Genomic DNA, 14,301 nt, shown 5'->3' with positions numbered 1-14,301 from the left:
CCAGAGACTTTTCTTCCACAGAGGTGGATTGGAGCATCCTGAGGATCTTGAGTGCTGACTTGGAGCATCCCAAATATCGAAGTGCTGGATCTCCAGTGGGGCTGGATCGAGTCGAAATGCTCCTGCAGCAAAGAGTGCCCTGATTTGGGGAGGATGAGGATGAGGATGAGGGAGGCTGGACCCTGCTGATTCCAGAGGGATCAAGGTCAGAGGGAGCCAAAATCTCCCCAGCCAGCCAAGCTGTGTGGGTGGGAATGGGAGAATTCCCCCTTCACCTCCCTGGAGGATCCGGGTGGGGTGAGGGACCCTGGGAGCTGATCCTGCCGTCCAGGGCTGGGGCAGGCTGAGACAGGGACTTGTGGGTCTGCTCCGGGCAGGAACACGGAGCTTCCCCTTCCCTCTACCCCGGGAGAACTCCCTCAGAGCACTCGGCTGTTCTGAACTGCTCCAAAAATCCCTTAAACGCCCTCACCTCCCTGCTAAGCTGCTCCCCACCCCTCTAAGCCTCCTCCACCCCTCCCCACCCCCTTTAAGCCGCCCCAAAGGGCCTGAACGTGCAAAATCCCCTCCCAGCTCCCGCCGTGCCTCCGGATGGCTCCAGCCTGTTCCTCTGAACTGCTCCGAGCAGCCCTGGAGCTGCAGCAGAGCTGGGGAAAGGCTGTGACACACCCTGAGCGCTCTGAAACCCCCCAGATTGGTTCAAACTGCTCCACACTGCTCACAGCAGCACTGAGGCTCCAAAACATCCCTGACACAGTCCAAAACGTCCCTGACGTGCTGTAAACATCCCTGAGCTGCATAAAATGTCCCAGAGCTGCCCAAAAACATGCCAGAGCTCCTCCAAAACATCCCTGACATGCTCCAAAATGTCCCTGAACTGCTCTAAAAACGTTCCTGAGCTGCCCTAAACGTCCCTGAGCTGCTCTAAACCATCCCTGAGCACCTTTCAAACATCCTGGAGCTGCTCTATACCACCCCTGAGCTGCTCTAAACCATCCCTCAGCTGCCCTAAAACATCTCTGAGCACCTTCCAAGCATCCCTGAGTATATGTAAATCACCTCTGTAGCATTCTGAGCTGCTCTACACGCTGCAAGCAGCTCTCGAGTGCACCAAAGATTTCCCTAAACACCTCTAAAACTGCCTTTTAAAAATTCCTCTGAAATCTTGACCTCCAGAATCTCAAAGCTGCTCTAGAAATGGGGTGAGTAAAGAGCGCGAGGGATGTTTCTGTGGTTCTGGGTTGCTCCAAGGAGCTGAAAATCACCTTTGAGCAGCTCAGGCTCTGGAAGGATGGAGCTCTGGCCATTCCTGAACCACTTGAGCTGCTCAAACAGCTCTTGTGCTCCTCCAACCAGCTCTGCAAGGCACCAAGATTCTCAAACTGCCTCGAAGTAGCACTTGAAGCCCTCTAAACTCTTCTAAAACTCCTCGAAATAGCTCAAAATGGATCACAGAAAAGGTCTCGTGGCAGCTCTGAAGCTCTCCAAGCCTCCTCTGTGCAGCTGTGAAACTCCTCAAGTGCCCCAACAGCCTCCAAAAGATCCTAGAAACCCTTCTGGACCTTCCTCATGTGCCTCTCAACAGGGTTAAAACTTTTTAATAACATCTCTAAACTCAAACTGTTTGCAACCACCCTAAAAACCCCCTCTGAAAGACATCAGAGGGGTATAAGCAACCCTAAAACGAGTATAAAGCTTCTTGAAAACTCATAAAAAATAATCAGAGCTGTTCCAAAGCACTCCTGCTCATTTGCACCTTCTCTCAAAAGGGCTCAGAATGGCTTAAAACCTCACCAGCCTTTTCAAAACTGCTCCAGAAAAGTCCTAAAGCTCTGAAGGTCTCTGCATTCTTCAAAACAGCTCCAGAGGCAGTCTCAGCCCAGCTCCAGCCCTTCCACCCTGAGCACTGTGACAAACTGTGACAAACCTCCAGTTCTGGGGGCACTCCTGGGCCCCTCATGACAAGAAGGACACTGAAGGGCTGGAACGTGTCCAGGGAAGGGAATGGAGCTGGGGAAGGGGCTGGAGCACCAGAAAAGGCTGAGGGAGCTGGAAAGGAGCTCAGCCTGGAGAAAAGGAGGCTCAGGGGGGACCCTGTGGCTCTGCACAACTCCCTGACAGGAGGGGACAGCCTGGAGGGGTCAGGCTCTGCTCCCAGGGAACAGGGACAGGACAAGGGGAAATGGCCTCAAGTTGGGCCAGGGGAGCGTCAGGTTGGATATGGGAAAAATTTCTTCATGGAAGGATGGTCAGGCACTGGCACAGCTGCCCAAGGAACTGGTGGAGTCACTGCTCCTGGAGGGGTTTAAAGACACAGATGTGGCACTTGGGGACATGGGTCAGTGGTGGCCTTGGCAGTGCTGAGGGACAGTGGAACTTGATGATGTCAGAGGACTTTTCCCACCACAATAATCCTGTGATTCGAAGAGCCTGTGGACACTTCTGAATGCCCCCAAAGCCTGGCCATGACCAAGGCCACCGTGATCATGTCCCACGTGTCCCGGTCCATGTCCTGTGTCTGCACAGCAGGGCTGGATCCAGCAGGATCCGGGGCCATGTCCCTCGGCCCTATCCATGGCAGGAATATGCTCCAGCCCACACGTGGGGCTGGTCAGGACCGAGCTCTGCTGCAGGAGGACCCTGTGTGCAGAAAGGATTTCCAGCGCCTTCCTCTTCCCCATCTGCTGCTGATCCCGGGCCGAGGCTGGGATGGGTTAACCCTTGGCAGCCGGGCTGGGAGGGAGGAGGCCCCAGTGCCACCCTCACCCCGGGGTGCCGCCTGTGCCACCCCGTGGTTCTTGCCGTGGGCAGAGCGCCGTCCCCGCAGCAAAGGCCCCACATCCAGCCAGCGGACAGCGACAGCAGCCCTGCCTGTTCCAGACCATTTTCCTCCTCTTGCTCCAAGCTGGAAATTCCTGGCTGATGCAGAACTTGGGGAGGAACAGCCTGCTTGAACCCCCGTGCCACTGGAGCCTGGCAGGGCCCCCCAGCCTGTTGGGACCCCCCAGCTTGGCCAAGCCTCCCCGCGGCTTCTCCAGGACCTCCAGCCTGCCCGGTATCCTCCAGCCCGCCGGGGCCCCCCAGCCTTCCTGGGAGCCCTCCAGCCCGGCCAGGAACTCCCCCCTACTCTCTCTGGGACCCCCAGTCTGCCTGGGACCCCCAGCCGGGGGCTGCAGCATCCCAGCGCCCGGGATGGGGCGGGCGCTGCGGAGCTGCGGGGGCCGGCCCGGGGGAGGCGGGGGGGTCTCGGGCCGGGGCGGGGGCGCAGGCAGGACCTCCCCCTCCCCTCCCCTCCCCTTCCCCTCCCCTCCCCCGGCCCGTCCCCTCCTCCTTCCCCTCCCGCCGAGGGCAGCCGGCGCCGGCCCGTCCCGTCCCGGGGCTCGGTGGGCTCCGCTGCGCTCCCCCGGCGCTGCGCCCTCCCCATGCGGGGGTCGCGGGTGGGCGGCAGCCCCGGCCCCCCCCGCCCCGCCATGGCCCGGCTCTCGGTCAAGGACCACCTGGACGGGATTCTCTCCGACTTCGAAGGTGCGGCCGGGGCCGGGGCCCCTCCGCGGGGACCCTCCCGGAGTTGGGTGTCGTGGGAGGGACGGGGGATGCCCCCGGAGGGGGGGACGCTGCTGCCTGGGCCTCTTGGGGGGCGGGGGTGTCCCTCAAGGGCTGAGTATCGTAGGGGGCTGCCCTTCCCCCGCCCGGAGGTTGGTTGGGGGGGATGCTGCAGGCTGGGCTTTTTGGGCGGGCTGGGGTCCCCCAGGGGGGAGCACCGGGCCCTGGGTTTCGGTGCGGGGGTTTTGCTGCTCCTGCTGGGCTGGGGGTTTGGGGTGGGCTGCGCTCCCCACGGGGGCTGGGACTGGGGGGGAGGGGGATGCTGAGCTGGGCATCTGGGGTGGCCGGGGGGGTTCCCCGGGGTTCAGCATCGTGGGGGGCTCCGCTCCCCTCCAGGGGCTGCGTGTTGAGGGCGGCGTGGGGTAACGCCCCCGGGGGCTGCACATGGTGGGGACACGGGGCGACCCCCAGGACTGGGAATGGTGGGGGGCTGCTCTGTCCCCAGCCCGGGGGATGCAGGGGAGCTCTCGGGGGGCGCGGCTGTGGGGTGGGCAAGGGGCGCTCCCCAGGCTGCAGGGAGCAGGAAAAGCTGCGGGACCCCCTCGTGTGCCCGCGGGGTCCCTGTGCGCGCTCCCCGCGTGTGCGCGCTCTCAGCCGCGGGCCGGGGGCTGCGGCGGGGGCCGGGGCCGGGCCGGGGGCGGGAGGCGAAACCCGACCCCGGGGCTGCTGCTGCCCTCGCCGGGGAGGAATGTGTGCACCTACCCCGGGCACCTTAACCCCGCCGCTGCCGGCTGACACCCCTCAACCCCCGCCAGACCCCCACATCCCCCCCAAACCCCCCGCTGAAGCTCCTGCCCCACTCCTTTACCTCCCGCCATCCCCCGAGCGCCCTGCCATCCCCTAAACCTCCTGACACCCCACTCTCATGCCCTGCCATTCTCCCAACCCGCCATCCGTCTTAAACCTCCTGCCACCCCCCTTCACCCTCTGCCACCCTCCGAGCGCCTGCCACCCCCACCTTGCCCTGCATCCCCTCCTTGCTGCCCCCTGCCCATCACTCCGGACATCATCTGGACTCTGGATGAGGCTGGCTGAGGGGCCAGAAGCAGGTTCGGGGTAAAAGGAGGCATTCTGGGCGGTAACAAAGCAGAGACATGGATGTGGGGAGGGGGTCGCCGGCCCCGTGACCCCGTGGCCCCCGGCGGCCCGGCCGGTGGGGCAGGGCTGGACCGGCCGCGGAATTACCTGCCCTGGGGCCAGCGGTGATTGGCAGCGCCCACGCCCCGGCCTCTGACCCCTGGCCTGCCCCGGGCACAGGGGCACCAGGGGAGGGGACAGGGATGGACCCTCAGCACCCCGCTGCCCCCGGCAGCACGGCCGAGGAAGAGGAGGGTGAGGGCGGGCTGCTGCCGGCGGGGGGGTGCCGGGACAGGCTGGCACACGTGCCGGCGCGGTGAGGATGCAGGGGCGCGGCGTGGGCCGCCCCACGGAGCCCCTCGAGGGGACGCGGCCGCTCGGCGCTTGGCAGGGAGGGCGGGGAAATCTCCGGGGGGACCCCGGGCCCCCCGCGCTCTCCGCGGCACCGTGCAGAGCCCCCGGGCAGCTCCTGGGGAGCCTCCTGCGGGGCTGGGGGGAGAGAGGGGGCGGCTGCGCCGTGGGGGCTTCACGGGGGTCACACCCGTGGGGGACGGTCCCCGCATCCTCTGCCAAGCGCCCGCAGGTGGTGCCAGCAGGAGCTTCACGCCGGGGCCCAGCGCTGCGGGGGGAGCCAAGGGGTCCGTGTGGGGGCGCGTTGGCACCCAGGGCTGTGCCGTGGGCTCGTGGCTCTGTGAAGCCGCGGGGGAGGCGCAGCAGCAGCCACCAGAACGGGCTGTGACAGTCCATGAGCGCGGCGATAGCGCTGGCCCGCCTGCCATCGGTGGGCTCCAGGGTTAAGGCCCGGGAAAGGGCAGGAATCCTCCCCGCCGGCTGCCTGGCTGGATGCAGGGGGAGAGGGTCAGGCGGGGATCCGGTTACTCGGCCGGATCCCTTTCAGGGGGAATAAAGCGGGCAGTGTGCTACGAGGGGAGCCGGCGGCACCGGCCAGATAAAGCGGGGAACAATGATCAAACCCGCGGGGACAGCGCCGCAGGGCTGGGGAGGAGCTGGCGCCGGGCTGGGGTCCTCGGTGGGACGGGCTCATGAGCAGGGGGCACCTCTGGGTGATGGGGGGACACGCACGGGGAGGGGACGGGTGCCATCGGGTACCACTCCCATGCCACCATCTCTCTCTCTGCCCCCAGCGCTCAAGAAGTCATTCGAAGCAGAAGATGGGGACGAGGCGCCCGGCTCTCCGCTGTCCTCAGGCACCGGCGACAGCCACCAGGCACTGCAGCCCGGCCACCCGCCCCGCATGGGCAGCGGCCCCGGCCCCAGCCCCGTGCTGCGGACCCGGCTCGGTACCGGCCCGGCCAGCGGCACCGCCGGCACCGGCATCGCCCGCGCCGCCTCCTTCCAGAGCCGCCAGGCCTTCGCCAGGGGGCCGGGCAGTGACGGGGAGAGCCAGCGCAGCTCCTCCTCCAGCCTGGAGAGCCCCGCGCCCACCGGGCCCCCCCAGCCCCCGGGCAGCCCCCCGGCCGCCAGCCCCGGCTTGAAGAAGGTCCCGTCCCATGGCAGCGTCTTCCCGGTGGAGCTGGATCATCCCCTCCGCGGGGCCGCTGCCAGCCACGGCTCTCTGCCAGCGCTGGACCTGCACATCGCCGAGGAGCCGGGCCTGGGGACGCCGTGGGGCACACAGAGCTCTGCACCCCAGCCTCGCACCCACCCGCCTTCCTCCTCCTCCTCCTCCTCGTCCTCCTCCTCCTTGCCCCCGTACGATGGCACAGAGACAGCCCCGGGGCTGCCCCCGCTCCCCGAGGGGCCGGGGGGGTGGGACATCGCCCCCCACACGGTGTCCCGGCCGCAGCGGAGGGTGACCCTCAGCGCCAGCCCCATCCCGTCCCGCCGGCCCCCTCCTCAGCCCTGGGCACAGGGAGAGGCAGCCGCGGCTGAGGAGAGGGCCGAGGGGCTGCCGCCACTGCCGGCCCCCCAAGCCGCCACCTTCAGGCTGGTGTCGCAGCCGCAGACGGTGCAAGTGAGCTCCCAGCCCGCCTTCCTCGGGGGGCTGGTGCTGGTGCCGGCCCTGGGGACCCCCGCCAGCGCCAGGCTGATGGGACCGCGGGGACCCTACGTGCCGGCAGCGGCTCCCGGCGAGGCTGCGGACGGCGGCGGGGCAGCGGTGACGCCGGAGCACGGTAGGACTCGTTCTCGTCCCCGTCCCCTCTCTCCATCGGGCCCCCCTCGGTGTGCGCAGCGTTGCCAAAACCCCGCGTGAGCTGACGCCGGGAAGAGCGTGGAGCGACAGTGACTTTGGGGACAGGAGCCCCTCCAGCTGGCTGCTCCCCCGTGCCGGGGGCCCCGGGCGCGCTGGCTGTGGGGGGGCTGCAGGCGCGGAGCCGAGCGCGGAGCTGGCAGCGCTCCCGGCCCGCCCGTCCCCGCGGTGCCTGGCGAGCTGCCCGCACCGCCCCGGCGCTAATTGCTCTTCCCGGCGCGGGGAGACAGGTCGGGACTCATGTGCCCATCGCGCCGGGCCCCGCGCGTGCCGCTATCGCCGCGATCTTGTCCCGCGTCCAGCGCTTTCTTCCCCTCTCATCCCTCCTTGGCTCGGCACGGGGCTGGATCCTGTTCCTCCCTTCCCGTGGGGCGCGGGAGGTGGCGGGGGGCCAAGGTGCGCCGGGGCGTGCTCGGCGTGCGCCCAGCGCCGCGGGGAACGGTGCCCGGCTCCCCGGCACGGCTGTGCCCTCGGCTCCCGCCGTGCCGAGCCCGAGCCCGTCCCGTCCCCGAGCGTGGGGAAGGGGTAGCCAAGTGTCCCTCTTCCCAGCGGCCGCTCCGAGGAGGGCCGGAGGGCGCCGGGGTGGCCGAGAGACGGCGGCCACCGCCGCTGCTCCCTGGTTGGGCGCTTGGGGCTCTTTGCCCGTCTCGCTGGGCTGTCGTGGAGCCGCCGTCGCCGGCCCTAAGTACTGACGCGGCGAAGGCATCCATACATCTGCTGCGGGCCGCGGTGAATCATCCCCCAGCAATGCCCGTGGCCGTGCTGCCCAGCCGGCCTGGCTGCCCTGCTGCCCGCGGCTCTCCGGGCGAGGGATGAGGCTGGGGACGAGCCAGGGTCATGAGGACACAGGGGAAGAGAGCTTGAGGCTGAGCCAGAGTGATGGGGACACTGAGGGACAGTGCTCAGGGCTGAGACAGGTGTGGGGACAAGGATATGGTGTTCAGGTGTCAGAAGTGATGGGGATACAAGGAGACAGCAGCTGGGGCAGGGCCAAGGTGACAGGGACATGGGGACACGGTACTTGGGGCCAAGATGGGGCGATGGGGAAAGTGCTCAGGGCTGAGATGAGGTGACAGGGACACGGTGCTCAGGACCAAGCTGCGGTGATGCAGTTGTGCTCAGGGCTGAGCTGGGCTCACGGGGGCACGGTGCTTGGGGCCAAGCCAGGTCGCAGAGAGACAAGGGACAGTGCTCAGGGCTGTGACAGGGGCACGGTGCTCAAGAGCAAGCTGAGGAGACGGGGAAATGGGGACACGGGGTGATGAGGGGACAGTGGTCAGGACAGAGCCATGTTGGTGGCCGGCAGCGTGCCGTGCCCAGGCTGGGGGGACACACGAGCCAGCAGCAGCGGGTGGCACCGGCTGCCCTGCAGATGGCCCGGGGCTGGCAGACACTGCTCGGGCACAGCGGTTTCTCTGCCAGGAAGAGGTGGGAACGTGTTGTTTCCTCTCTCGGGAGGCCATCCAGGCCCCCAGCCGCGGACACCCGTGGATGGCCTCGGGGCGCTGTGGCTCGGTGTGTCCCACACCCCGCAGGAGGAAGCTCCGAGCGACCGCCGCATTTCGCTTCCACGCCGGGTCGCCCACACAGGGCCCAGGGCGAGGAGGAGGAGGAGCGGAGGAGGAGCCGTGGGCCGCAGCCGCCCTCTGCCTTGCACCCCAGGAGCCAGTTGGCCCCGGTGACCAGCTCTCGGCGGCAGCAGCCCCGGCTCCGGCCGGCTCGCCCAGGTAGGGATGGTGTGGTGTCAGTGGGCAGGGTGGTGCGAGGGCAGGGGATGCTGCCACCGGGGCTGGGTGACTGTCCCTTGTCCCCAGCAGTGCTGCACGCGCAGGGTTTTGCTTCATGGTTCACTTCTGCTTCTGCTCACCGACGGTCCCCAGTCACCCCTGGCCCTGTCTCGAGGGTCCCACGAGTGGGTGCCTCACTGGGCAGGGCGGGTGAGGTGACCATGGGCAGGTCTGGCTCCGAGTCTGGCTGCAGATGGGGACTGTCACCACTGGCCCCTTAGGTCGTGTTTGGCACTGGTGTTTCTGGGTCAGATCAGCTGGGCAGGCAGAGCTGTGGTGTAGCCGAGGTGGTGGGTGCATCCCCAAAATTTCTCTCCCTTGGCCAGAGAGGTCAGGTCCCTTGTGCTGGACCCAGAGCCAGGCTCTCCCCATCCCGTGCCTGGCTGCTCGGTTTGGAGCAGTGGTGAGCAGCCGGACAGGGAGCTCCTGTCCCAGCTCATCCTCTCCCAGCACCCTCCACCCTTGAAGCTTTATTACAGGCTTTGCAGGGAACTGGCCAATTAACCCTGCATCGGTAATTAAATCCATGGAGAAGACCACGGACCCGGGATTACTTGTCCCTGTCTGGAAAATAAGAGCATCCTTGATGAGTCCTGGAACAGGTCTGGCTGCAGGAGCCATTTGCCCCGGAGCTCCGTGGGGATGCCAAAGAGCTTCCACGTGGCCAGCCGGCTCCTGGCCATTGCCAGCGGGGCTTTTTGGCACTGAGGGCAGGGGCACGGAGGGCTCTGCACCCGTGGGAGAGGCAGCGGTGGGTGCAGCACCAGGGTCACCACAGATGTGCCCTCTGGCTGTGGGTGTCTCCTCGGTGCTGCCACTGGCAGGGCACAGGGCAGTGGCTGAGCCCCTGCGTGGGGGCTGCACCCTGGCGACCACCCTGGGGAGCTGGGGGGTGCCAGCACCAAATCCCACCTGCTCCCCGACTGCACCCTGGATGGCTCCAGCAGCTGCACCACTTGGTTCTGGGTCTGTCCTGGCAGCTGCCAAGGCTGGTGGGGACTGGGCCGGGCGGCTAGAGTGGGGGTACAGGGGGCTGTTTTCCCCCGGGGAGGAGGGCTGCAATAATTGTCGGGGTCCTCTCTCTGATGGGCACCTCCCATCCCACGTCCCTGGCAGCCTGTGGAACACCCTGTGGGGACGGATGGTGCTGGGTGGGTGGATCCCCGCCGGAGTGGGCACCCTGCCCTCCCGCAGGCCCTCCCAGCCGGGTGTCACGGCTGTCACCAGGAAATCCGCGGCTGTTTCACCACTTCCGAGGAACACCCCGACACAGGGGGCGCAGTGGGAGCTGGGACATGCGACACTGCTGTCCCCAAACCTGCCATCACTCTGGCACCCAGTTGGCGCAAAGTGCGGGGTGGCTCCCACGCCGGGATGCCGTTGCCATGGCAATGGGGTGGCTCATCTCCATCATCTCCTGGGAGCCCGGGCTGGCTCCGGCCGGCCCCTGCACACATGCCCCTTGTCCCCTGGCTGCGTGGCACACAGACATGGTCTCAGCAGGTCCCTCACAGCCTGGGCCATCACAAGCTGCCGCTCCAGCCTCGCCGGTGCCAAGCGCCGGCTGGCACACACGGGGGAGGCTGCGGCGTGGGGGGACGCAAGCGCCGTGGGGCACTGCGGCAGTGGGGCGGGTGGCAGGGCCACCACTCCTTGTCCCACCCCGCCGTGCCGGGGCTGGGCACAGGTGCTGCTGGGGAGGGCGGGGGCCACAGTGCAGGGTGGTCCCCGGTGCCCGTGGGTGCCGGTGGGGATCGTACCCACCGCCAGGCACCGCCACTCCCTTTCAGGGCCACCGCGGCCATCACGGGGGCGATGGGGGACAAAGTGAGGAGTGGGGGGTGTCCCGTGCCATGAGAGGGGCCCCACCCGTGCTGGCCTGGCTGGGAGGCTGAGCAGTGCCGTGTGCTGGGTGGGCACAGCCGGGTGGGCACAGCCCTCCCCACCCACCGCCGATCAGTCGGCAAACTGGGCGCAGGGGCTCGGCCGGGGTGGGGAGGGGGCTGCGGGGGGCGGGATATTGCCATGCTGGTCATGCGTGGGAGCCGCAGCCTCGGCGGAGCCGGGTTGGTGCCCGCCGGGAGCTGGCGGAGGGAAGGGGCCGGGCTGCGGCGCCGCCTGGGATGGGGATGCGGATGGCGCCCGGGGGATCCCCCCGCCCGTAGCGGGGCGCTGAGCGAGGGCACCGCGGCGCCGAGGTAGGACCGGAACAATGGCCGTGCTGGGGAGCGGGAGGAGGAGGAGGAGGAGAAGGAAGAAAGGGATTTGGGGCTGCCGCACAAAGGGCTGGGGCGGGCACGGGGCTCCGGTGCCCCCGGGCTGGGGCACGCTCCGGGCACGGTCCCGGGCAATCCCGGGCAAACCCCACGTGTCCCTCGGGGCTCGGGGTTGTGCCGGTGATTGCGCTGCACCCGCGACACCCCCGGTGCCCCTCGCCCCGCAGTGCCCAGTGCCTGGGTATAATGTGGGTGCGCTGTGGGGTGGCACATCCTGCCCTGGGGCCGGAGCCCCCTGGGAGCGCCGGGGCGGTGCTGCAGGAGGTGACCTGGCGTGGGTGACCGCGTGGGCTGGGCAAAGGACGCCGGCCGTGGCCGCGGTGCCCAATGATGGCACAGCGACCGGTGGCATGGTGGGGTCAGGTGGCACGACCACCCCAAAGATGCCCCTGGCACCTCCTCGGAGCCTTCGGCGCGGCGACAGGGGGGTGGCGTGCCCGTGTTGCCATGCCGAGCCTCACCGGCTCGCAGGAATGTGCCGGGGCTGCGTGCCCGCCGGCACGGCCGCTGCTGGGGCAACGCTGCCGGCGCAGGGGTGGGCACCGAGCGGTGGGCACCGAGCGGTGGGCACCGAGGGGTCCAGGCTCACCGCCTTTGCCCACCCCGCGGTGCAGGGAGCAGCCTGGAGCCCGAGGAGCGCAGCATGGAGCCGCCGGCCGTGCCGGAGGAGGAGGAGGAGGAGGAGGAGGAGAAGGAGGAGGGGGCGGTGCCCCTCTCCATGGCGCCCGGCCCCGTGGGTTGCCAGCTCTTTGGATACGTGGGAATCGAAGCCGTGCTCGACCAGATGAAAATCAAAACCATGAAGACAGGCTTTGAGTTCAACATCATGGTTGTGGGTGAGCATCAGGAGTGGGGTTTGCTCTTATTTGGGGTGGGAATACTGGCTAAAATTCCACCATGCCAGGGGAAATCATGTTTTTAAGGGATTTAAAGGAAATTTAAGTGATTTTTAACTGATTTAAGTAGCAAACAATTGAAAAGGAGTAATCCCATACCCCAAAACATAGTAATGCTGATAGGTGAGTTCATCCCAGCCTCTGAGATGCTCCCAAATGGATATTGGGGGGCTATTGCCTTGGGGAATAAATTTGTTTGGAAGATAAACCAGACTAGCCCAATCTGGGATTCTCCCAGGTTTGTACCAGGGGTTATTGCATTGGGGAAGAAATTTATTTGGAGATAAACCAGTGTTATCCCAACCTCTGGGATGCTCCCAAGTGGATATCAAGAAGTTACTGCTCTGGGGGACAAACCAGAGCTGCCGGTGTCCCCTCAGGGCAGAGCGGGCTGGGGAAGTCCACGATGGTGAACACCCTCTTCAAGTCCAAGGTGAGCCGCAAATCCTCACAGCCCGGCCAGGAGGAACGCATTCCCAAAACTGTGCAACTCCAGTCCATCACCCACGGTACGGTCACCACCATGGGTCATGTCCCACCAGCCCTTGGGAGAAGCAGGAGACTGGGGTGGGGGTCTGAAGCTGTGTTCACACTCTCAAAACATCCCCCATGCCTGGTCCCCTGCTTTTCTCCAATGCTTCTTCCCCCCTGACCCACCTCTCTGCCCCACAGTCATCGAGGAGAAGGGGGTGAAGATGAAGCTGACAGTGACTGACACACCAGGGTTCGGGGACCAGATCAACAATGAGAACTGGTAGGACACAGTGAGCTGCAGGAGCCCAGCTCTGTGGGTGGCAGTTTGGGGTAGGGGTTGAGCTCAGGTGCTGTCCCTCAACTCCTCATCCTCAGCTGGGACCCGATCATCAAATACATCAACGAGCAGTACGAGAGATACCTGCGGGAGGAGATCCTCATCACCCGCAAGAGGAAGATCCCGGACACTCGGGTCCACGGATGTGTCTACTTTGTCCCCCCCACAGGTCACTGGTGAGTCCCCACTCACAGCACCCCTAGGTGATGGGGTCACTGTGGGGTGGTTGTGTCACCCTGGGGTGGTAGTGAGGAAGGTCACCTCAGTGTGACAGGGCTGGGGCAACCTCAGAGTGACCCTGGGGTGGCAGTGGTGGGGTCCTCCCTCAGTGGCGGAGGTGGGGACACCCGGGAGTGACGGCAGTCCTTGTCAGGCTGCGCCCTCTGGACCTGGAGTTCATGCGGCGGCTCAGCAAGATTGTCAATGTGGTGCCGGTGATCGCCAAGGCCGACACGCTCACCCTGGAGGAACGGGCAGAATTCAAGCAGCGGGTGAGGACAGGTCCCCAAGAGGTTCCCGGGCTTCCCCGTGTCCCCCCCAGCCCTGGCTCAAGCCCTGTATCCCGCAGATCCAGGAGGACCTGAAGACCCACGCCATCAGCGTGTACCCACAGGAGGACTTCGACCAGGACCCCGAAGACAGGGCACTGAACGACAGGATTCGTGTGAGTGCTGGGATGGAGGGGGACAGTCCCTGGGGAGCAGGGTGGGGGTCAGGGACCTCGGGGAGCCCAGCAGGTACCCTGGAGACCCCAGGGGAGCAGCACCTGGGGCGAGCACAGCCTCTGTGCTGGCAGGAGAAGATTCCCTTCGCCGTGGTGGGGGCAGACCAGGAGCACCAGGTGAACGGCAAACGGGTGCTGGGCCGCAAGACCAAGTGGGGCATCATTGAAGGTGAGCAGAGCCCCTCATACCCCCAAGCCCTCCACAGGTGCAGGGAGCAGCACCCACGGGTGTGTCCTTGCCTGGGTGGGTGCTGAGCTGTGGCATGGAGCTGTGCTGTGCTCTGGTGGTACCAGAGCGTGCCAGGATGCACTGCCCAGGCATCCCAGCACCACTGGGTGCCATCCTGCCAACCCTGCCCCTCTGCCTTTGCAGTGGAGAACCCAGCCCACTGCGAGTTCCCCCTCCTGCGGGACCTGCTTATCCGGTGAGCGGGGGACAGGGTAGGGAGAGCTGGAACCCCATGGGGTGACAGCAGGGCGGGGGGCACAGTGACATGATGCCCTTCCTCCCCTTGCCACCCCGGGCAGGTCGCACCTGCAGGACCTGAAGGACATCACCCACAACGTCCACTACGAGAGTTACCGCGTGCGGCGGCTGAACGAGAGCAACCGGCCGGGGCTGAGCCCCCTCAATGGGCTGCCTGGCAAGGGCGAGGCCAGCAGCCACCTCTGAGCCACCTTGTGCCCCCCAGATCACCACTGGACCCCACGGCAGTGCCCACCCCTGCCCACCATGGCTGTGCCAGGAACCTGCCTGGGGTGAAGAGACCCCCTCCCAGGAGTGCCCAGCTGCCCTGACATGGGTCCCTCATCCCCAAGCTCTGCCATGGCGCAGACCCCCGGACCCTGTGTGACATTAAAGGTTAATCCAGAGCCTTCAGCCTTCACCCTCCTGCTGGACTCCCAACTTTTGAT

At 66.3% G+C, this 14,301-nt stretch overlaps 1 protein-coding gene across 3 annotated transcripts; it reads left to right on the top strand.

The window, feature by feature from the left end:
- Positions 1–3,470: 3,470 nt before the first annotated feature.
- SEPTIN12 (septin 12) lies at positions 3,471–14,273 on the top strand. 3 transcript variants are annotated; one of them, XM_066330057.1, is made up of 11 exons: positions 3,471–3,525; positions 5,826–6,815; positions 11,570–11,791; positions 12,232–12,360; positions 12,524–12,605; positions 12,701–12,838; positions 13,036–13,153; positions 13,231–13,326; positions 13,459–13,555; positions 13,760–13,811; positions 13,915–14,273. In XM_066330057.1, exons 1-11 carry the CDS (start codon positions 3,471–3,473, stop codon positions 14,057–14,059), a joined length of 2,124 nt encoding a protein of 707 aa, XP_066186154.1. In that variant the 3' UTR covers positions 14,060–14,273. The 3 variants fall into 3 exon arrangements, with proteins under 3 accessions (XP_066186154.1, XP_066186156.1, XP_066186155.1); XM_066330059.1 differs by lacking the exons at positions 3,471–3,525; positions 5,826–6,815 and adding an exon at positions 8,405–8,619; XM_066330058.1 differs by lacking the exons at positions 3,471–3,525; positions 5,826–6,815 and adding an exon at positions 10,757–10,877.
- Positions 14,274–14,301: the final 28 nt, after the last annotated feature.

This window comes from Sylvia atricapilla, chromosome 15 (assembly GCF_009819655.1).
Source record: "Sylvia atricapilla isolate bSylAtr1 chromosome 15, bSylAtr1.pri, whole genome shotgun sequence".
Classification (NCBI taxonomy): Eukaryota; Metazoa; Chordata; class Aves; order Passeriformes; family Sylviidae; genus Sylvia; species Sylvia atricapilla.
Note: the sequence above shows the minus strand (reverse complement) of the source record. Positions and strands in the feature narration are given on the sequence as shown.